This window comes from Nannospalax galili, unplaced genomic scaffold, assembly GCF_000622305.1.
Source record: "Nannospalax galili isolate Female #2095 unplaced genomic scaffold, S.galili_v1.0 scaffold995, whole genome shotgun sequence".
NCBI lineage: Eukaryota > Metazoa > Chordata > Mammalia > Rodentia > Spalacidae > Nannospalax > Nannospalax galili.
Genome location: NW_008337291.1, coordinates 2,568,227 through 2,592,131, shown reverse-complemented (window position 1 = coordinate 2,592,131; position 23,905 = coordinate 2,568,227). Strand labels below are relative to the sequence as shown.

Genomic DNA, 23,905 nt, shown 5'->3' with positions numbered 1-23,905 from the left:
TTTCAATTTTTCAGAAATTCTTCACATAATTTCTTTCTTGCTTATGAACTCCTTATTTTCCAAAATATTTAATTTTTATATATTAGATTTATAGATGAAGTTTCACAATTGGGATTTAAACCTAAGTGTGAAGCATAACTCCATTTACGGTATATCATGAAAACTCTTAATAATCAATCAGTCTTCCACTGATCTCCTCTGATACTCCTCTTCCTAGCAAAAACTAAACGTTATCAGGAAAAAAAGATTCTCTAGTTTCTTCCCAAAACTGAATTTTATGTACTGGGACTTAAAATATTTAATTAACTTAAGATCATACAACCTAGTACCTGGGAAGTATTAGAATTGGATCAGTTTCTCAATTGATCCTCACAATTTCCATCATATGAACAGGACTAAACGTGGCTTACCTGCGCTTCTTTCATAGGTTTTATGAGCTTCTACACCTCACTTCACCCATTTATTATGCCATGGCATCATCTATGCGGTATTGCTTAAGTATGTTTGGAGTAGGTACAGTCTATGCTTAGAAAACATCATTTGTTTTCAGTTACATGCTTTAAAAATGTCAGGGATGGGGGCTGGAGAAATGGCTCAGTGGTTAAGAGTACATACTGCTCTTCCAGAGGACCTAAGTTTGATTCCCAGAACACACTTAAGGTAGCTGACAACCTCCTGTAAGTCTGCCTCCAGGCATCCACATTCATGCACACATACCCACACACATATGACATAATTTAAAATAAAATAATTTTTTTAAGTAAGGGATTGTCTGTGATGGTTAGTGTTGTCAACTTGACGGAATCTAGAACTACCTGTGAAATGGGCCTCTGTCGTGCCCATGGGAGATTATCTTGGTTAAGTTTATTGAGGTGGGAAGACATGCCCACTGTGGGTGGCACCATGCCCAGGATGGGATCCTAGACTGTGCATGGAGAAAGGAAGTTGAGCACTAGCCAGCAAGCATTCATTGCTCTCTTCTAACTGCAGATGTAATAAGACCAACTGCTTCGAAGACCTGCCACCTTGACTTCCATGCTGTGATTGATTATACCTTGGACTGTAAGCTGAAATAAACTCTGTCTTCTTTTAAGTTGATTTGGTCAGAATGTGACAGTTTTATCTTAACAACAGGAAAAGAAACTAAGACACAGTCGTATTTCTATTATAATATTATATAAATACACCCAAAGATGCTGAAAGAATTTATCAAAATTCTAGAGAATGAAAGCCACTGAAAAAGTCACTAAACTGGACTGGGAATGGGTGAGTAAAAAGTGTGCTTGCCCCATAAGCATTAAAGCCTGGATTTGATCCCAAGCCTCATGTAGTGGCACATTCCTATAATCCCAGCACTGTAAGCGTCGAGACAGGAGAATCCTTGGAGCTCAGTGGCCAGCTAGCCTAGCTGAATCACTGAGTCCAAGGTAAAAATGAGCCACGTTGCTTCTAAAATCAAGATGGAGGGCAACCCGAAGAACACCTGAGCCTGGTCTTTGGTCTCTACAGGCATGTGCACACACATACATCCTCCCAATATGTCAAACTGTACACATACCAACATACAAGTAGACAGAAGAAATAAAAGTCACTATGTAAGAATGGATATAAGCCACTGAATATCAAGCATCTTCAGCAAATGAGCCAGATTTCTATTGAGTTAAATAATACAAGTCTGTTTATATGAAACACTTGAGAAGGCTAAACTAATCCATATGAATAAGTAGCAGATCGATGATACCCTACCTAGGGTTGGAAACTGATGGGGGCGTAAGAAGGAAGTGGGGAATATTTTGGTGCAGATGAGGGGTGAGACAAGTGTTTTCCAGAAACAGGTATTCTGTATGGTATACAGAATAAGCTATAATAGCCATACTTTTGGTTTTTGAATAAGTGAGCTTATTAAGAATATAGCAAGTCAAAGTTACTTTTAAAAAGTGATAGATTATATAGATGTGACAAATACAGAAATCGACAGATGATAGAGATAGACAGATAGACAGACAGCAAAACATCATCAAATTGAGTATCAATCAGAGAGGCCCCTTTAAGGCAGCCAACTGGAATTTCCAATAGAGAGAGTCCCAGGCAGAACAGAGTTTCTCCTTGAGTGAAGCTTCCAAGTAAAAGAACACATAACAACAGGAACCAACTGGGGAAGTTCAGTAATAGAGAGAAGATTCTACCAGGAATTCCAGCTGACTGCCTCAGCTTCAAGAGTTGGCTTCTGCTGGATGCTTTAAGCAACTGATTTGATGATGTTTTGCTACATATGTGTGTATGTGAAGGAAGGATGCAACTTCCTTCCTTCCTTCCCTCCCTCCATCCCCCCCTTCCCTTCCTTCCTTCCCTCTCTCCCTCCCTCCCTCTCCTTCCTTCCTTCCTTCCTTCCTTCCTTCCCTTCTCTTTCTCCATCCATCCATTCATCTGTGGATCCTCTACCTCTTGCTATTTATTCTTTTATTTTGACTTGCTATGTACTTAATACATTTGCTGATTCAAAAAAAGCATGACTGTCATAGCTCCAGACCCCAGAGAACAAGAAGTCATAGATATATCTAGGATTGGGTTGAATGGTTCCCCTTAAGCAGAGCAAGAAGAATTTACTTTTGAGAACTTGCAAATTACTATGCTATGTTATATTACATATATAATATTGCAGCATTTCAACAGTCTGGGCCATGGATAGCAGCAAAGTTTAGCTACTAAAATAACCAGGTTGGCAGCTTACTGAGCAATCAATCATGGTAATCATTTAATATGCACAAAGGGCACTCTGGAGCATCTCAGATACCCTGCTTTAGTATGAAATTAATGTGGTGATATTTTCTCTCCTTTTTTTGTCTTTTTGAGACAGGGTCTCCCTGTAGCCCCAGCTGACCTGGAACTCACTATGTAGACCAGGCTGGCCTCAAATTCACAGAGATCTGCCTGCCTCTGCCTCCCGAATGCTGGGATTAAAGACGTGCACCACCATGCCTGGCTAATTATTTTCTTTTATAGCAATGGACCTAATATTGTAATGAGAAGGCAGTTTTGCATCCGAGGCATTGACTTGCAGAGCACAGCACCCCTTTTTATTTAGCTTTTCTTGTTTTTTATAGCAAGTCCTATTGCAACCTTAACGATAATGGCCTTTTGCACACATCTCATTATGAGCTTTATAGATTAATTCAAGGATCTCCACACCTACCTTAAACAACATCAAATGGAACAATGAAATATGAATAAAACTTATTGGAAAACATCTGAATGCATTTTATCTTGAAAACACACTGGGGTCTACTTTGCAATTCTGATTATCTTCACAACATACACACCTATTGTGCAATACGATTCCCATGACATGATCTTTATCCCCTCCTCCTGAATGTTTAGCTGATCAGTAGGAGTAAACAACTGGAACACTGAAGTAAAATCTGAAAACAATCCTCTCTTTCAGGGAGACTTAAACTTTGGATTTGCAGAGATGGGCATTCCAGAACTCTGCCTGCTTGGTAAGCTTATAAACGCAGGTTCGAAGAAAAGAATACATAAGGAAAGCACTTCTAACATAACGGGAATGACTGACTTTGGCCAGCTGTGGTGCAGAGCAGCAGTGTGGCTTCGGTATTAGCTTAGGATGAAATTCTTAATTAAGGTAATTGATAGACAGGCTTTATGAGTTCCCAGAACATCATGTTTTCTACATGTAGGAGCGAACCTATTGCCCTTTTCACTTGTGCAAAGAACTCTGTGAGTCAGCCAGAATTTCTATTAACTACCAGATTCAACAGTTTAACTTAGAGCATTTTCAACACACCCTACTCCAGCTGTCCCATACACATATTGTTCTGGAAGCATTCACTGAGAGGCACAGTGCTAAACACCCACAAAGACCTACTTAGTGCTAAATATTACTGCAGAATCCCCAGAAACACAAATTCCCCAGGAAGTCTGACTAAAGTCAATAGTGAAGAGTAATTGATTTAATACTGTGTTTGGGGGTATGATGCCTCCTCCCTTCAGGACACAGTTTTGAAAAGCCATCTGTGCAATGCATCCAGGACATCTGCTTTCTACAACCCCTGTTCTCCAGCCATTGGACATGGGTGGGTAGCCTCCCAGGAAGAGAAAACGGAAAATCATGGTGTGTGCCTCTGCTGTTTGGCAGCCATTGTGTGAGACATTTTAAATGCCTGCCCATTGTTTTATTGTTCAGATGAAAAATATCAACATTCTAAAGAATTTTAGAAACAGGTACAGCATTACTCAAACTAACGGTGGTGATGAGCAGGCCCTGAACTCAAGACTTCTAGAAACTTGTAACCTCTCCACACAGTGAGTTCTGGGCTTCTTCAGAGTTCCAAGTATTTATTCAGTCACATGCATCTTTGCGACTTTCCAAAGGCATACATTAGGCTGAAAATACACTACTCAGGCCAAACTCTTAATTCCCATAAATTTCAAATTTATTTCTGAGTCTAGTTACATTTCTGTTGTTGTGACAAATACCCTGACCAAAAGAAACTTCGGGGGAGAAAGGGTTGAGTTGGTGTATGATTCCACATCAGAGTCCATCACTAAGGGAAATCAAGGCAGGAACTTGAGGGCAGGCCAGCTTGCTATTCCACACAGCATTACCTCCAACAAAGGAACTCATTTTACAGTCAAAGAAGGCTGCAAGGAACCATGAAGGATGCTGCTTGCTGGCTCACTCACAGCCCCAAACTTACCTAGCTTTCTTATACAGCTCAGGACCACCTGCCTAGGGAATGGTGCCACCCAGAGCTGGCTAGTTTTTCTACATCAATCAACGACCAAGACAACCCCTCACATACCAGCATACAGGACCATGTGATCTATGTAATTCCTCAATTGAGATTCTCTTCCTAGATAATTCAAAGTTGGAACAAGTTGACAGTTAAAGTTAACCAAGAAATCATCACATGGCACAGCAGCAAAAGTAGACATGGTATTCTACACTTCTAGATCCTAGTCACCACTTTATTTTGAACACATTGTATGACCTTGCATGAGACAGGGATTGATGTAAGTGTTGAATCACAGTGTGATTGTGAAAGTTGCAATATAATATCCAAATGATTATATTATTTCTGGGCATAAACACATTTACAGGGTAAGTGCTTTGATCATGTTACTAGGTAATTAGATTCACATCCTTATTCAGGGACACATCTGTTATGTCCATAGTGGTATTGTCTGTAACAGATTATTAGAACACCAACCAAATATATTTAACTTGATTTGTCCAAAATGTAAGCATATTTCCAAGTTCAAACAGACCCTTAAATGCCTTTTAATTGGTTGATTTGCTGAAAGCTATTGCACTATCCATTCCTCCTACAGGCCTAGGAAAGGAATGAATGTGACAATTGGAAATGATGGTCTAAGTAAGCAGTAGGCACTTTAGGCAGGAAGCCCCAGGTGGGAAGAACTTTGGTTAAGGTGCAGCAGCCTTTCCGGGCCTCGTTCTTCCACTTGAGTAAAATTCTAGGATCACTGTAAGGATTCAGTGAAGTGAATTCTGTTTGATAACAAGATACAGAATAACCTTAATGCATTATTACCATATTTTTGTGAATTTGTGTACCTATGTGTGGGTTTCTGTTAGATGCACATGTGTGTCCTATTTCATGTGCATGGGTGTGTTCATGCATGTGGAAACCACAGTACAACCTTGGATGTCATTCCTCAGTTACTGTCTATCTTGATTTTTTGAGACAGGATCTTTCACTGGTCTCCAACTCACCAAGTAGGCCTGGTTAGCCAGCGAGCCCCAGGAATCCTCATGTCTCTGTCTCCCCAGGGCTGAGATTATATGTGTATGCCACTACACCCACCTTTTTTGTGCGTGAGTTCTGGGGATCAAATCCGGGTGTTCAGTATTCATACTTGTGAGGTACGTGTTTTACCTTTTGAACATCTCCACAACCCTCAGACATTATTGATGCAGCTACCAAATATCTCTTTGTAAAGCTCCATGGCTAGTCCTCACAGTTTGAGTAATAAGCTGTGATGCTTCAGTCTAGTCCATGCTAATCTGACAAGTATATAGACTGCTTCTCTGCAGGGGTCTCTGACGAGTCTCCAGCTCTTTTCTCTTTGCATTACTCTATAGGTAAGTAACAGGACAGGGCAGGGAAGAGGGAACAACAACATACGACTACAGGTAGTGGTGGCCTGTGTGGTCACCTGTTTCTGGTCACTATCAATCACAGAGTCTATGACATACACGGAAGTGACCTTTCTTCCAAAGGGCCTTTATACAGAGGAATGGACTGACCTTCACAATTTCCCTCCAAAACGACAAGTGTGTGTGTGTGTGTGTGTGTGTGTGTGTGTGTGTGCCTGTTCATGTGTAAGGTGACCATGTGTTTGTGTATATGGAGCCAGAGGACAACCTCACATGACATTCTTCATGTGCTCTTCACCTTTTGTGAAACAGGGTCTTTAACTGATCTGGAACTCAGCAAGTAGGTTAAGCTGGTTGTCCAGCAAGCCCCAGGGGTCTGCCCATCTACATTATCTCAGCACTGGGATTACAAATCACCACACCCAGCTTTGTAAATGTGACCTATGGGAATGGAACTCAAGTCCTCATGCTCACAAGGCAAGCAAGCACTTTACCGACTGAGCCATGTCCTCTGTTCTGTATTATTTTAATTGTTGATTTAGAGACATAGGCTAACTGTAATGGTCAGAAAGTAAGGCATGCAAAGAATGAGTTAGTGTTCTGAAAGCAGCAGAAGCAACAGGAATACAACCGTGGGAAGATGACTATGAACAGAAAACACATCCCATGTCAATAAGGGGCCCTACCACCTCTACTATTCAAACATCTCCACCAAGACCTTGGAGAACTTGACCAGGGCTGTATGTTCTCTGGTAAGTGTAGTAGGCTGGACTGGGAAGTGTGTTTGTGCTCTTGAATCAAGTCCCAAATGCTGCAGTGTGGCCAAGTAACATGATAGAGGCACTGGGATATGCGAGTGTCTTATGTAAGGATATTTATCTTAATACATGCAGTAGAACAGGTACATGTGGATACAGACTAATCCCACTTGCCTCTGGGGCCTGAACATCTCAAATAGGACAGGGCATCAGAGAGTAGCCTAAATTCTTTTAAAAAATTATTTTTCATGTCTGTGTATATGTGGTGGGAAGGGTATATATGCATGTATGTGGATGCCCATAGAGGTCACAAAAATGCACCAGATTCCCTGGAAGAGTTACAGGCAGTTGTGCGCTGCCTGATGTGGGTGATGGGACTGAACTCAGGTCTTCTGGAAAGGCAGCATAGTGCTCTTAACTGCCATCTCTCCAGACTCTAGCCTAAGGTTCTCTTTGCATCCTGGATGGACGATGCTCATTCTCTCAGTATGCTCAGTGGTTCTCTCTGCTTCTCTGATGTCTACTCCTCTTTCTCCTCTCTGACCTACACAGTCAGGGTGGAGGCTTTAACACAGCCTGGCAGGTTAAAGACCCATTTCAAAGTCTTTGGAGAACTGCTGCAGATCTTGAATCATAGTCTGGCAAATGACAAGTGCACCCTCTTTGTAAAAGAGGCAATACAACAAAGCCACCTTTCCTTATACTCCTGAAAACACTGGTATTTCTGTAAAGCTTCAAATAAGGTTTGGGTTACTTAATCTTTTGGTTCTAGGAGTAAGATTTCCCTGGTATGGCATCCATAGATAGCAATGGACATCCCACAGCTTCCAGTGCCAAGGAATTAATATGCTCCAATCTGCATAATCAAATCCCCAGGTAAACACTGCCAGTCTTGTCTTGGTACTTTCTGTCTCTTGCATTTCCAAATCCTTACAGTTGCTCCAAATTCATGAAAATGTAATGCTCAATAACAATTTTTTACTGGGGGGGAAATTTTAGGATTTCTGTGATAAACATTTACTGCATGAAGCTTACAAAATCCTGGATAATCAGGTTTTCTTATGTGTTTGAAACATGAAAAAAATATAGCCTGAATGTTGCATGCTGAAAAATGCATATTTTGAATTTACATTTTAACTACTTAGTTTATTATAATATAGCACTGATTTATGTTACAGGTTTGAACCTTCATTTAATGTTAAAATCTTTAAAACAAACCTTGGACACAGAAAGGCCTTCCAATTTTCATCCATGTTTTAATTCAGTTTAATTAGATTCTTCCTTAGATATAGAGGTAGAAAAACTCATCTTGAAGGTCATAATGATAGCAGAGGAAGCTAGCACACTGTCCTCCAGGGTCTTGTTTTCCTACAGAGCACTATGAGTGATCTGATACTGCTGAAAGGGTTTGGAAAGACCTGATATGATGGAATCAAGATTAAACAGCTTTCTAATTGTGTGGCTATGATTAAAGCCAGGATCTTGAATTCATGTGAATAGAAATCCCAGGATTAAGATTAGCAGGCTGAGGAGGTGGCTTGATGGATAAGGGCTTGCGGACAAGTGTGAGAACAGGAGTTATGATCACCAGAGCCCCAGGGGGCATAGTGGCCACCTGTGCTCTCAGCACATGGGAGGCTGTGACAAGAGATCCCTGAACAAGCTAGCTAACTCGACTAGCTGAATCAGGGTCAATTGAGAGACCCTCACTCAACCATTAAAGTGGAGAGCAATCAGGGAAGAGTCCCAGTGATAGCCTCTGGCTTCACAGGAACATCGTACACATATGAACAGACACACACATAAGCACACATACCATACAAACGTACAAGATAAGCAATTAATGCTAAGGTTACAGCATAAGTTGCTTTTCAGAACCTGTTCCCCTAACAAACTCTTGAAAATATTTTTTGTTTTTAGTTTATGTGTATGAATGTTTTGCCTGCATGTACGTAAGTACATTACATGTATGCAATGCTCACAGAGGTCAGAAGAGGGCGTCAGATCCCCTGGAACTGGAGTGATGGATGACTTTTAGTTGCAGAACTCTGTTCCTCTGCAAGAGCAGCCAGTACTCTTAACAGGTGAGCCATCTCTCTAGCCCTATAACTTTCCTTCGGATTTATTTTTAACTACATGCATGTGTGTATCTCTATATGTATATATGAGCACATGAGTGCAGGTGGTGCCTGCGGAGGCCAGAAAGTATCAGATCTCCTGAAGCTGGAGTTACAGATAGCTGCAAGTCACCTGATATGAGAGCTGGGAGTCAAACTGGGGTCCTCTGCAAAAGCAGCAAGCACTCTTAATCTTTGAGCCATCTTTCCAGGCCTGACTAACAAACCCTTACTCCCCCTTCAATGTTGTTTGTCATCATATCCTAGAAGGCTCCCTTGACTTCCCAGGTAGTATTTACCACTGTTTGGTCTGAGGACACCTGATAGTAAATGCTTGTGCTACATTTTCTACTTTATCATATGTAATTACTGTTAACTGTCAACTTGGCACAACTTGGAATCACATGGGAACAGAATTTCAGTGAAGAATGGTTGAGATCAGCTTAGACTGTGGGCATGTTTGTGGGGGGTTGTCTTGATTGTTAATTGATGTAGGAAGGCTTAGCCAACTGTAGGTGGCTACATCAGTAGCCTAGACTAAATCAGTCCCTAGATTTAGTTACTGAATTGTGCAATAATGGAGAATGTAAGCTGAGCACAAGAAGGCATGCATTTTCTCTCTGCTCTTTTTAAAAAAAAATTTTATTTATTGTTTTCGCTTTTTGTGTATGAGTGTATTGCCTGCATGCATGTAAGTGCACCTGTGTTGTGCAATGCCCACGGAAGTCAGAAGAGGGCACTGAATTCCCCTGGGACTGGAGTTACTGATGATTGTTAGCTGCCACGTAGGTGCTGGGAATCAAATTCAGGTCCTCTATAAGAGCAGTCAGTGCCCTTAACCACTGAGACATCTCTCCAGCCCCCATTCTTTCTATTCTTGACTGTGGATGTGACTCACTGTTTCAAGTTCCCACCTTGGCTTCATTGGAATTGTGAGCTAAAATAAACCCTGTCTCTGCTAAGACATTTTGTGTCAGGACATTTTAACCATATAACTGTATTTATCTATCTATTTATTAAATAATTATCTCTTCAGCCTGAGACTGTTTCAATGATCTCCATCTTTAGGAGCACTCAACATACCAAGTACACATGTTCAGCAAATTTTTGGATGTGTGTGTATGAGAATGTGGAGGCCAGAGGTCAAGTTTAGCAGTTGTTCCTTAGGCACTTCTGACTTTGGTTTTTGAGACAGGGTCTTTCATTTGGACCTAGAGCTTACCAATTCAGCTAGACTAGGTCTAGGTCAAAGAGCCCAGGGATTTGTCTGCCTCTGTTTCCACAGAGATGAGATTATAAGTATATACCTCCATACTCAGTTTTGATGTGAATTCTGTGGATCAAACTGAGATGCTCATGCTTGCAAAGCAAGCACTTTACTGACTGAGATGTATCCCCAGCCCCTAAGTGAATTTCATAGTACAGCAAGCACATATTCCTTCGTTATATTAAACGTTATATCAAATGATGGAATACATGCTTGATGAACTATGATTATGACTGGAAAGCCTTGTCAGGTCTTATGAGCACATGTAGTTTGCTTTTCTGTTGCTGTAATTAAACAATGACCAAAAAAGACATAGGGAGGAAATAGCTTATTTTGCTTACAGCTCACAGTCCCTCATCAAGGGAAGTCAAGGCATGAACTTGAGGTAGGAACTGAAGCAGAGATTATGGAAGAATGTTGCTTACTGGCTTGCTCTCCTTAGCTTGCTCAGCTACCTTTCTTATATGGCCTGGGCCAATCTGCATATGGGGATGGCACCACCCACAGTGGGCTGGGCCCTGCTACATCAACAAACAATCAAGAAATTTCCCCACAGACCTGCCCAAATGCCAATCCAATGAAAACAAGTCCTCAGTTAAGGCTCCCTCTTACCAGTGAGTCAAGTTGGCAACTGAAGTTAACTATGCCTTGTACCATGCTTTAAATGAAAAACCCACCATTGCTAGGGCAGAGTGGTTGCAGGCCAGTCTTGACTTAAAGATCTTCTACTGGACTTCCTCTCTGTGTTATAAGCAGTTGAATCAGAGGTCCACCAATATTTAAAATCTAAGAGGATGCCCATAAAGCCCTGCATGACCATCTCCTTTAAAGTTCTAATGTATTAGCAAGAACTGCCCAGCATCTCCATGTGGCTACAATGGGCCAGCTGGCAGGGGTGCACAGCAGCTTCTGCTCACTTTGTCACCTAGAGGCATTTGAATTTAGGACACAAGATGTTTTCAAAGTTTCTGTGAGAGGATGGTTTCTGTGGAGTTAACTATGTGCCTTTGAAAGAAGCTAATTCATGTTTGGACTGTATCTAGGTTCAGGAGGATACAAAGAACAGGAAGGTAATTAACTTTACTGAATACCTTAAAATTTGGGGAGATGGCACTTGTAATGGAGCAGGTTAAAACTCACATCCAGGAAACAGTAAGGTAGCATATGCCTCTTTGGCTAGAGGCTTGTCCATGTGAGACTGTTCCCTACAGCTACAGGGAACCACAGTTCTCTCTGGCCAAAGGCTTGCTCATAGGAGTCCATTCCCCACAGCTACAGGGAATCAACAATTCCAAAATGGATCCCCTATCCCAGGCTACACGGCATTAAGCAGAGATTAAACAAAAGCAAAAACTTAAAAACAATATATGACAGAGACAACAAAACAGAATTCATGTAAAGGAGAGGAAATGTCCCCTAACCATTTGACATTATGGAAAGAATATTCTGAGGCTTACCTTCTTCATTTGGCAAACATAAGATGTTTTGTGCATGTATATGTATGCTCGTGTGTACAGCTGTATGTGTGTGTGTGTGCATGTGTGTAGAGAGTATATGTGTACAGGTGTACTTAGCGTACTTACGTATGTAGAGGTCTATGGTCAACCACAGCTCTCATTTATCAGGATATTAAGCACCTTGCTTTTGAGAAAGGCTTTTTCAATAAAGTTAGAGCTCATCAGGTAGGCTAATATGTCTGGTCAGTGAGTCCCCAAGAGATCCACTTGTCTCCACTCTCTAAGCACTGGAATTATAAGCAGGTATCACTACACCCAACTCCTTTTGTGTGAACTCTGGGGATCAGACCCAACTCCTTTGTGTGGGTTTTGGGGATTGAACTCTAGCCTACAGACACAGTACCTTAAGGACTAATCTCATTCCCTTCCCACTGCTCTGCTTTATAATCACTTCATTTGTACAGTCATCTCTGACTATTGCCCCTCAAATTAGTACTCCATTTGTCCCACAGGTTTATTCAAACATTAATTCACTCCCTCAATATTCATCAAGGCTCAGTTTTGTTTACAGTATATATTCAAAGATTAATATGGTAAGGTTTTTGTTTCTAAGAAAATAAAGGCCTAAGCAATCAGATAAAGAGTAAAATTCAAAGACTATGAGCTGGAGTGATGGCTCAGTGGTTAAGAGCACGGACTGCTCTTGCAGAGAACCCAAGTTCGATTCCCAGCATCCACATGGAAGCTATCAACCATAAACAATTACAGTTCCAGGGGATCCAACGACCTCTTTTGACGTCCACAGACATTGCATGACATGAGTACATTTACACACATGCGGGCAATATACTCATAAATATAAAATAAAAATAATGAATAAAATATTAAAAAATCAAAGACTACTTGCACCTTCTATAACACCACTGACAGTCAACAAATCATGGCACAGGGTTTAATCATGATGTGTGTGTGGGCCCTGTGAAGAAACAATGCTGGAACTTTGGCTGCCTTGATCTTGTATAGATCTTGTGCAGGTAATCAAAGCTGCTGTGAGTACATGACTGCGACAGCCATGTCATGTGCAGAAGACAGCATTCCACAGCACTCCTTTCTATCCTCTGCTTTTACAGTCTTTCTACTTCCTCTTTTGCAATCTTCCCTGAGTCTTAGAGCTGGGTGGCTAATAAGGAATGGACAGTTATTGGGGAAGGCAAAAATCATTCTTTATTGAGGATATGGCAATGATAGGTTTCTCATGCTCCACTGAATGGTCTCATACTTATGCACATATGGGCACTATTAACTGAACTTAGTGGGTTATCAAAAAAAGATAGGAATTTTGGAGAAGGCATTTTGGGGGGATAAGGATGGAGTGGAGGGAAGAAACTGTGGTATATATGATCATATTTCATTGTTTACATGTATGAAAAAATTTAAAAATAAAGAAAAATTTAAAAAGAAAACAAATGCCTCTCCACCACTTTGTGAACGTGTATTAGTTACTTTCACATTGCTGTGACCAAATATCTGTCAATAAGAAGCTTAAAAATGGAAGGTTTTATTTTGGCTCACAGTTTAAGAAGGGAAGACATGCCAGTTGGAGCATGGGACAGCTTCACATTGTATCTACACTCAGGAACCAGAGAGTGAACAGGAAGTGGAATCCAGCTATGAAACCACAAGACCTTCCTCTAGCAATCCACTTCCTTTAGCAAGATTCCACCTCCTGAAGATAGATTACCATCCCAAACCGTTGGAGACCAAGTATTCAAATAGTTGAGTCTGTAGGTGACATTTCACACTCAAACCACAATAAGGAGTGCACATGAAAGGAATAAACTTTGCAGCATATGTAAAAATCATATTCAACACAGGCTGGGACTTAGGGAGCAAGATGTGGAGATTGAGGGAGGAACAGAGAGGAGCACTTGCAGAGCACATGGATTTAGAAAAGAATGGGGAAAAGGAGAGTAAAGACTCTCATGCACATGTTTCCACAGGCTGTTCCTTCTGGCTGGCATTTGAACTCTCTTCTCCGCAGCTAGGCTCATTCTGCAGCATGGCTTCCCCTTCTAAGTCTTCCACAGACCCTCTCCCTGTCTGCCTCCTGTCACTGCAGCAACCCAGTGGTTTCCACAGATCATCTGTGTTCAGGCTTCTTCATGGAGCATGAACTCTGGGGAAAGGCCTTTCTCCCTTGAATTCTCAGCACTCACATGCTTCTTTCTGTTTGCTTGCGATATAGTCTTTTATAAAAGGATTTTTAGTTTTATTATGTGCATAGGTATGTATGTGTGTGTATGCACACATTTATGTGCAGTTGTCCATGGAGGCCAAAAGAGGGCATCAGATCCTGGAGCCATAGATTCAAAAAGGTGTAAGTTTGGGTGCTGGGAACCAAACTGGAGTCTTCTGCAAGAGCAGTACATGCTCTTAATTGCTGAGGCATCTCTCCAGCCCTTGTTACATATTCTTATTTTGTATTTCTTTTCATACTAGAAATCATAGGAGATGCAATATCTACAAATTATTGCATAAAGAATATAGGCAAGCTAACTCTGTAATAGAACAGGGTTGCTAATTAGCTTTACCTAAAGAAAGGAAACTAGTATCTTGTATTCAATGCATGATTATCATATACTTATGGTAAATGCTCAGAAATTTTTAAATGACTTTACAGTAGGCAAACTTATGAAGCAAACTTACAAAGCAAATTAGAAAATTAATTTTAACACACACACACACTTTTCTATGGATTCTGAGCTTTGTTCTATATATGTTTTGTTAACTTTAAGATGTGTTAATTTTGCTGGTGAACTAATAAAGTCATCATTCGACATCAAATCATTGCTAATTCATAACATTTTGTTGTAAATGTCATAAGATTATATATTTTACTATCCAATTTGGTGTGTATGCATATCATAAGATTATCAAGATATTGATGCTCCCTGCCTGTTGACAAATGAAAGAAGTGGTGAGGTGGGGCAGGCAGGGGTGGTACAGCATTGTGACCAAAGAAATGCATACAGAGTGGGGAAGGGTAAGGAAAACCTACAACATACTCTGAAGTGACAGTATCTCTGTATGGCTAGTGAAAAACAGAACAAAAACCAGTTAGGAGGAAAAGAAAAAGGATGTCATCGAGGGTGAAGCAAGTCTATTAAGAATCTTAGATGTAGTATGAAGAAGGGGAAAAATCACTTTCTGTTCTAACCCTGGAGACCCTTCCTCATATTCTCTGTGGTTGTCTCTTGCTGCAAGCCATCATCTTGTCATTGAAAGTCCTGCCCTACAGGCCCTCTGTGATCTTTCAATGTCCCTTACCTCACAGAGAGGCCACTTTCTGTACCTCTGACAAGTTAATATCCTTGCTAGTGCTGAGCATGTGAGGGAGCATCCCTGATGGGCACTCTCCATGTTTCCACATCTGACCGATGCTCTTAGTGTGCACCAAAGCCCTCTGATGATGCTTTGGTGGGTGGATATATCACCATTTGGACCCTCACATCACTTAAGATCTGGGAAGCACCAGGAAGCTGTTCCCCCTTTGCCTTGAGGATCTTTCTAAATTAGGTATCAGAGTTTTGGGGCAGGGCTGATCATGTATCTGTAGCTGGCACACACGCAGCCAAGAGGTGATCAATTCCAGAAACTCATAAAGCAAATTGATGTCATCAATGTGGGAAACCAGACAGGTGCTCTAAACTTCTACGGACTTTGGTTTTTTTTCTCAAGTAGTTCTTGCTCAAGAGAGGCCCTAGTGGATCAGAATGGATGGCTTCCATTGATTGAACTCAATAACCATTAAAATACCCTTTTTCTCTCCCTCCCTCCCCCCGCATCCACCCCTGCTTGACTGACTTAAGAACATTATTATCATTATTATTATTTACTATTATTATTAATGTGTCTGTGTGTGCCTATGGATGCATGTGTGCATGAGAGTGCATGCACCCAGTGCCAGAGGAAGACATCTGGTGACCTGATCTCTCACTCTCTTACTCCTTTGACATAAGGCCTCTCACTGAACTCAAAGCTCACAGTTTGGCTAGGCTGGTGGGCAGCAAGTTGGATCCTGGAGACAATGCTAAACTTTTTATGTGGGTGTCAAAGATTCAAACTCAGGTTGTGCTGCAAGCACCCTTATCTACTGAGCCATTTCTTCAGCCCTTACTTATCTATAATACTTTCATAAATATTTCTGGGATTTCAGAAAGAAGAATGTAGTGCTTGTGGGAAGATATGGCAACAAGTATGTGGTATTCTGTCAAACTGCACTGGTGGGTAGACTTATACTCTGAAAACAAGCATTTAGAGGCGAGAGAGGAGAGGTATCAGAGGTTGGGCCAGAGTGGGATGGACCCTTCTAGATTAAGACAATGCCCCACAGAAATACTCATAAGCCAATGGGATGAAGGAATTTCTTCAATTGAAGTTCTCTCTTCTCAGTGATTACAGGGTATGTCAGTTTGACAATAAAAAGTAGCCAGGATAGTATGAGTAGAATTTTAAAACACTTTCATCCAATCTGAAATAATCTAAAACAAAACACTAGGAAAAAGATGGTTTTTTCAAGAAATGACAGTAAATGTTCATATTTTGGTTCTAAGCTGTCAGGCCCACTATTGTTGGTATGAATAATACACAGAGTAGGATTCTTTTATTTCTATATTGACCTATGGATATGGGTATTAAGACCCTTTGAAATACCAGATCAGAAAGCAGAGGAAAAATAACTCTGTCTTAGGTCAAAAAGATAAGAATAATTTCCTGATATCCTTTTAGGATAATGGTGACAGACGTTCCCAAAACAAGACAAAGGCAGAACACAGAGGAGTGCCAAGGTTAGATGGCAGGAACCAAAAGCCTTCCAGAAATATGTAACTATGGCAGGGCTCTTACTGTGACCACAGTGCAGAAGACTTGTGATATCTTAGTCACAGGTAGACCAGTTCACTGTTTAGAATGAATTATCAAAAACATGGTCCTCAGGCTGGGGAGGGAGCTCAGTTAGTTAAGTGCTTGTCTTAGAAGCATGAGGACCTGAGTTCAATCCATGGAAACCATGCAGACAATGCAGGCACGGGTGTTCATACTTTAATCCTAGCATTGGAGAGGCAGAAATAGGCAGATCTCTGGGGTTTGCTGGCCAGCCAGCTTAATGAACTTGGTGAATTCCAGGCAAAGGAGGTACTGTCTCAAAAAACAAGGTGGATAGTGACAGTTGGGCTTTTCCTTTGGTTGCCATATGCACATATGTGTATGAACACCTGCACACCACACACACACACACACACACACACACACACACACACACACCACCACCACCACCACCACCACCACAACGCACACCTTAGTCTTCTTGCCTATTCAAGTCCCCAGAGAGAGTCCAGGCTGGGAATAGATGGTCTGGACTTCAGTAGTTTTCATATTGAATCCTTCCTCTATCAATCCCAGCAGTGTGATTTAGACCTTTTCTGCCTGTATATCTGCTTGCACAATGAGAGCAATGGTAGGTCCTCTGGTAGGATCACAATAGATCAAATTGGCAAAGGCTTTGAATTCTGCAGCACAGCATCTAACAAAGTGATCTCTATGTGTTTGTTCAGTTACAGCTTTGGTAGGCCCAAAGATGCCTCCATGCATATAGACCTTATTATTGGAGTCTTCCATTAAAACCACTTGAATATCTGTGACATAGCTCAGTGGCAGAGCACTTGCTCCATGCATGAGGCCCCTGTGTCAGTCCTCAGTGTCATAGCAAGCAGGCAAACAACTCCAACAAACATTGGAGGGGAAGTTCACATGTATAATCCCCTAAATTTAAGATAATACACCATATGTCAAACTTGTCTTACACTTAGACACATATTTAACTTGATCATAAACAAATTTTTAGCAAGTTGCCATGAAGAAGTTCTAGGAACACTTAGATTTGTTTTATAGAAACAATTCACTTATACCATCATAGTTCACTGACATGGTAATATGGTTTGTATAACATTATGGTATTAATGAAAATTTATTTTTATACTTTTTTTCAGGGGCAGGAGACCCATGTCACAGAGTATGGATGGAGATCAGAGGACAACTTGTAAGAGTAGATTCTCTTCTGCCCCCATTTGGGTCCAAAGGATTGAACTCAGGTTGTCAGGCTTCACAGCAAGTGCCTTTGCCTGCTGAACCTTTTTGCTGGCCCCATGTTATTAATTTTTCAATTCCCTAATTACCATGGCATGCATTCTTCACACAAAATAACTTGTTAAAAGAACTCGTTCTTGGTGAACTTTCAACTCAACTGGTAAGAGAAAATAAGAATTCTCTAACAGAGAGCTCTGTGCTAGCTGCTGACAGTTATTAAGAAATCAGTGTTGTTCAGTGTGACTTACAAGAAATGGTGATCAGTGTTTCATCTAGCGTTAGCTGCTTATAGATTCAGAAAAGAGTCATTGGAGAGTCCAGCCCCTGTTACAATAAATCTAGGGTTTTATTTGCTTTACCAGCTTCTTGATTCTTTAGAATGTAGCTTGAATTGTTGACTTGAATAGAAGAGAGTCTTCTAAGTCTGACCAATCACCTCCTGTGCTCCCAGAGATACCACTGTACCATTGGAATCAAGAGAGAAGTTTATTAACAGTCTCAGCTTTTACTTTTCAGGTCAGTACTCACCAGCTCTTATCATGAACCTAGCTCCATTTGGTGGTTGATTTTTGTTTATTCTGTTTTGTTTAGTTTATGAGATGGGGTGTAACTATGCTGCCCAGTTCTTGAGCTCTAGGATTAAATAATCCTGCCTTGGCCTCCCAAGTGCTGTGACTAAAAGCAGGCATTCTGTGCCTGTTTACCTGGCTCCTTTTGTAGGTTATCCAAACTTGTCAGCTAATTCTTAGTTATCCCTTTCTGCCCATCATACAAAAGAATTTATTAAATGGTATGCCTGTGAGTTCTTCTGTTTTGGAGAGAAAAAAAGTTGGCTTTGACGTATAAACAATATTTTTCTACTACTTACAGTGATCTAACCAAAGCACAATGGACACAACCATCATCTTTCTCTATTGCTCTTTGAGTAGCTACTTCAATGACAGAGAATCACTGAGATATCTTATGGAAAGGAAAACGAATTAAGGTTCTAAAACATAGAGAAAACTGCATGTTAGCCATGAGCTGGACTGCCTCTGGAGTCCGCACATGAGCAGTAGCAGGGTCTGTAGTGTTAGTCAGGATCATACTGGTTGGTTTGTTGTGCTCCACTGCAACAATCTTGTAGAGCCTGGGCATATTCTGCACAGCTACCCTGGACCCTGGGCATCCATATAAAATGGGAAAATTCAGAAGATGTAAGGGAAAAAAATTCCCTCAGGGTTATGCAAAATAACCTTTCAACTTGCAGGATGATGGACTTATTCATTTTTCCATTCATCAAATGCTGATTGTTGATAAGTGAAAGCAAACTCGGGTGGTTTTTGTTTTATCTCCATGGTGAGTAGCTGTTTTCACTTAAACCCAAAAGTATCGTCAGAAAACTATGTTGTGAGCAAAATTATGAGTAGATCAACTTAGAATCCAGCATCTTCCTCTGACTATGACTGTGAGACACAAATTTTAAAAGGCAGGTATCATTTCAGTTGCTGTGATAAAATACCCAACAGAAAGCAACTTAGGGAACAAAGGCTTTATTCAGCTCACAATTCTAGATTATTGTCCATCATTGTGGTGAAGCCAAGGCAAGAATTCAAAGCATATATAGCCATATAACATGCAGTCAGGAGCCGAGAGCAATGCATGCGTGCTAGTATCCAGCTGGCTTTCTCTACTCTTCCATAGTCTAGAGCCCCAAACCAGGGATAGTGCTCCCCATAGTGGGCTGGGCTTTCCCTTATCAATTAAAGTAATCAAGACAATCCTCCACAGACATGCTCACAGGCCAACATGATCTAGACAGTTCTCATTGGGACACTCTTCCCAGGTGATTCTAGGTTGTGTCAAGTTGACAATCAATACTAACCACCACAGCACATATCACATTCTATCAATGTTCTTCATGGGTCTATTAGCAGCCCATCTTTAATAAGGATTACTTACATTAGAATGGCTCAGAGAGCCAGAGAGATGGCTCAGAGGTTAAGAGCACTGGCTGCTCTTGCAGAGGACCTGGGTTCAGTTCCTAGCGCCCACTTGGCAGCTAACAACTTTCCATAACTCCAGTTCTAGTGGAATTCAACACCTTCTTCTGACCTCTGTGGGTATTACTGACATGGGTACACTTAAATAGAAAAAATACTCATACACATAAAATAAAAATAATAAATAAAATATTAAAAAGAATGGCTCCTGGAAGTGAAAATTCCTCAGAGAAGAATACACGGTCTGTTGACTAAAAACTCCCAATGAATAAATACCAGGCTCCATGGCTAGCCTATCTTCCTCTTCTACTTATTAAGTATGTACATAGAAATTTATGACACCTAATGTAAAAGCTTCATTGTCTCCAGCACATGTGTTTTCTGTGTGAATAAACTACTGGATTCAGAAACAGGGAGTACATATTCTTAAACATTGTTCTAGAAGAGCTTTGAGTTAAAACAAGAAAAAGGGAAAAACTCATGAACAGGCAACAGCTGTTAAAGGTAATTATAATTGTGGATCTTGATTACAACACTGCAAAAGAAACAGTGTTTTCCACAAATGCAGGATCCCCTACGACAAACGTTCACAGTGGTCGGGTCCAGGAAACAGAACAGAGATAAATGACTTCTCCTTCTGCCCCTCCAACAACTTTTGAGTCATAAATTATGAATTATACTCCAACAGCTAAGGCAGAGAGAAAATTTCTACAGATGAGATCTACTTTGTGACTCAGAGAACTTCTCTTTTTAATTTTGGGGAAGGAATTAACTTTTGTTGTTCATTTTTACCAAATGTATTTCTTTTTCTGAAATGAATGTCAATTTCCTTTTATTTCTCAGAGCAGTCCTGAGATGTTTATGCAAAAATGTAGAGGGCGAATGTGCAATGCATATTTAACTACTTGAAAAATATCATACAGGAAAATTTTCTATGATGATGGAAATGCTCTACTTATACACTGTCCAAAATATGTCCTCAGTTTGCTAGGTAAGCACTTTACCAACTGAGCCATCTCCCCAGCAGGCACTTCATGTGAAATTTTAAAGGAGGAATTTAAATAGTCCCCATGGTTAGTGGTTGTGGTGCTAGACAGCACAGACTCTGCCATCAGGGGCTCCTGCTCCTCTTCCTCTTGACCAGTCAGAAGGGTGTGGGTCACCCTTCATAAATGGCACCACACCCTTTGACAGCATAGGCCAGAAGGGCTTTTAGCAAGGCTCAGGGGAACATGTCTAAGCAAAGATGTACATTAGTAGGATCAGAAGGATGGAGACGAGCAAAGGTCAAATTTCCAGCTCCCTCTGCCAATTCGTGTAATCCCTGACATGTGGCTTGACTTTCCAGAACTTTGGAAGTCATGACGGTGAGAGAAGATCGCAGTGAAAGCATTCACAAGAGAATCCCTGGAGTAACAGAATCCAGAAGCATGCCAAGTGGAGGAAAGCTGTATAGAGGGAGATGGGATGGGAAAAACCCAGGTACAGTTTTGATTACAGACCATTCGAAGCAAAGATATTTACTTCGGCATTCCATAAAACGCCCTTACTTATTGCAAAATGCACAGGGACTAATGATGGTTCTCAAAGCCATAAAGTATTTCCCAACTCCATGTTATGATTCCACTTAGTTTACTAACAGATATCTTCTTTGTGTGTGTGTGCATGCTTGTGTGTGCACATGTGCATGTTTGTGCATATGAGTGTGAAAGCCAGAGGCCAGCCTCAGGTGTCAATCCTCAGGACCCTGCCCACCTTGTGTTCAGAGACGTCTCTCACTTTTACCTGAGACACACTGATTTTGTCAGGCTGGCTGGCCAGCAAGTCCTAGATATCTACCTGTCTCTGCCTCCCCAGTGCTAGATTAGAAACATATGCCAACATTCCTGGCATTTTCATGTAGGCTCTGGAGATTGAACTCAGGTTCAAAATGCTTGCAAGTTAAGCACCTGATTGAGTCATCTCCCCAGCCTAGAAGGCAACTTCTGACCATGCCTTTTACTTGTGTACCCTCACTGTTGCATTACTTTATTTGCATGTAACTTTAGAAAGTTGAGAATTTAAGATGCATTCACTTTAACATTACCACCTGAGAGAGTGAGCAATTGGGATATTAGTGCAATATACTTTGCCCCTGGTGAAGACAGCACAGTTTGAACTTAAATAACTTCCTATCAAGAGCATTTCAGTGGCAAAGACTGTTTTTTGCATAAACACATACCTGGAGGAGCAAATCAGAAACTGGTCTGACTCGCTGTTGGAACAGGATGCTGAGTGTTCGGTTCTGTTGTTCCAAGTCAAACACTCTTGTTTTCAACTTTACACATTCCTCCCTCAGATCCTACAACAAACACATGGAAGGGGAAAAACGTCTATGACTGAAAGACATCTTTGAATATTATAGCCATATTTTACATGAGACTTCAGACATGTTAGTAAAAAGACAGTATTCTATTATTCAAAGTCCCCCAGAAAATAAATTACAAACAACATTTTCTTCCACAGACCATTGTCTGATGGAGTTGTTATGTTCAGAGAAGACCAAATGCACAAAGAATAAAGCACCTTGAAATCAGAAATGCATTAATGCAGCATGCTATTTTTGAAGGCGGTAAATCCTAGCCATATAAAGTCAATTTGTTTCCACCTATATATTTTGCCTTTTCACTGTCTTTATAAAAGCAATCATAAAGCACAAACCACAGGGACAACAATGTTTTTGTGATGAATAGAGATTTGATGAACTAAAGGAGCTATTTAGATGGAGCCTTCCTATGTCATCTGGGGGAAACAAGTCAAGATTCTCAGTGTCCTGGATCATTTAGTCACTGATGCACTTAGTGGGAAGGGGTTACTCTGAAGTGAAGGCTCTCTCTCTCTCTCTCTCTCTCTCTTTCTCTCTCTCTCTTCATGTGTGTTCATAGGTGTGCAGGTATGTGCTTATATGTGTGGAAGCCAGATGGGGTTCTTAGTTTTTGTCAACTTGACAAAAACTAGAGTCACTCAGGAAGAGGGAACCTCAGCTAAAGAACTGCCTCCATCAGACTGGACTGTGGCATGTCCATGGGGCATTGTCTTCACTGATGATTGATGTACAAAGGCACAGACCACTGTGGGTGGTACCATACCTAGGTAAGTAGGCCTGGGCTATATAGGAAAGCTAATTGACCATGAGCCAAGAAGAGAAACACTAAGCAGTCTTCCTCCATGGTTTCTTGTCTAGGTTCCAACCTTGAGATCCTGTCCTGACGTCCCTCAATGATGGTCTATTGCCTGGAAGTATACAAATAAAATAAACTTCCCCCAAGTTGCTTTTGATCATGATGTTTATCACAACAGAATAACTAGAACAGCTGAGTGCAACCTTGGATATTTTTCCTCAGGTGCCATCTACTTTGATTTTCTGGAGATTCAAAGGCCTGTATGTGATGGTGGCCTTTCTGTTGGTGGAGTCCCAAAGGGCTTCTGCTCTCTCTCTCTCTCTCTCTCTCTCTCTCTGTGTGTGTGTGTGTGTGCAGCTGCATGTGCCTGTACACATATGGAGGATCAAGGACACAGGGTTTCTCACTCTATCATGTTCGAACCCTCGAGACAGGGTCTCTCGTTGAACTTAGAGCTAGGTTGTAAAGACAATAACCCTCCAGTGATCCTCCCACAGCTCTAGGGTTACAGGCATATATATACTCATTCCTAATATTGTGTGTGTGTGTGTGTGCAGCTGCATGTGCCTGTACACATATGGAGGATCAAGGACACAGGGTTTCTCACTCTATCATGTTCGAACCCTCGAGACAGGGTCTCTCGTTGAACTTAGAGCTAGGTTGTAAAGACAATAACCCTCCAGTGATCCTCCCACAGCTCTAGGGTTACAGGCATATATATACTCATTCCTAATATTTTATAGGGCCCTGGGGATCAAACTCAAATCCTCATGCTTACGCACTGAGCCAGCTCCTCAGACCCTGCCTTGTTTCTTCCCCCCACCTCTCCAACTGGTTTTCTTTATTTGCAAAACAGTATCACCCAGTAAACTTGTTTAGAAGA

At 41.1% G+C, this 23,905-nt stretch overlaps 1 protein-coding gene across 8 annotated transcripts in view; it reads right to left on the bottom strand.

Annotated features, from left to right (window-relative positions):
• The window catches only part of Nckap5 (NCK associated protein 5), a 1,008,915-nt gene that overhangs the window by 196,063 nt on the left and 788,947 nt on the right, over positions 1-23,905 (bottom strand). For all 8 annotated transcript variants that reach the window (XM_029563242.1, XM_029563241.1, XM_017797976.2 and 5 more), the window contains one exon: positions 22,083-22,202. In XM_029563242.1, the coding sequence (XP_029419102.1) occupies positions 22,083-22,202 (120 nt within the window). The remainder of the gene's footprint in view (positions 1-22,082; positions 22,203-23,905) is intronic.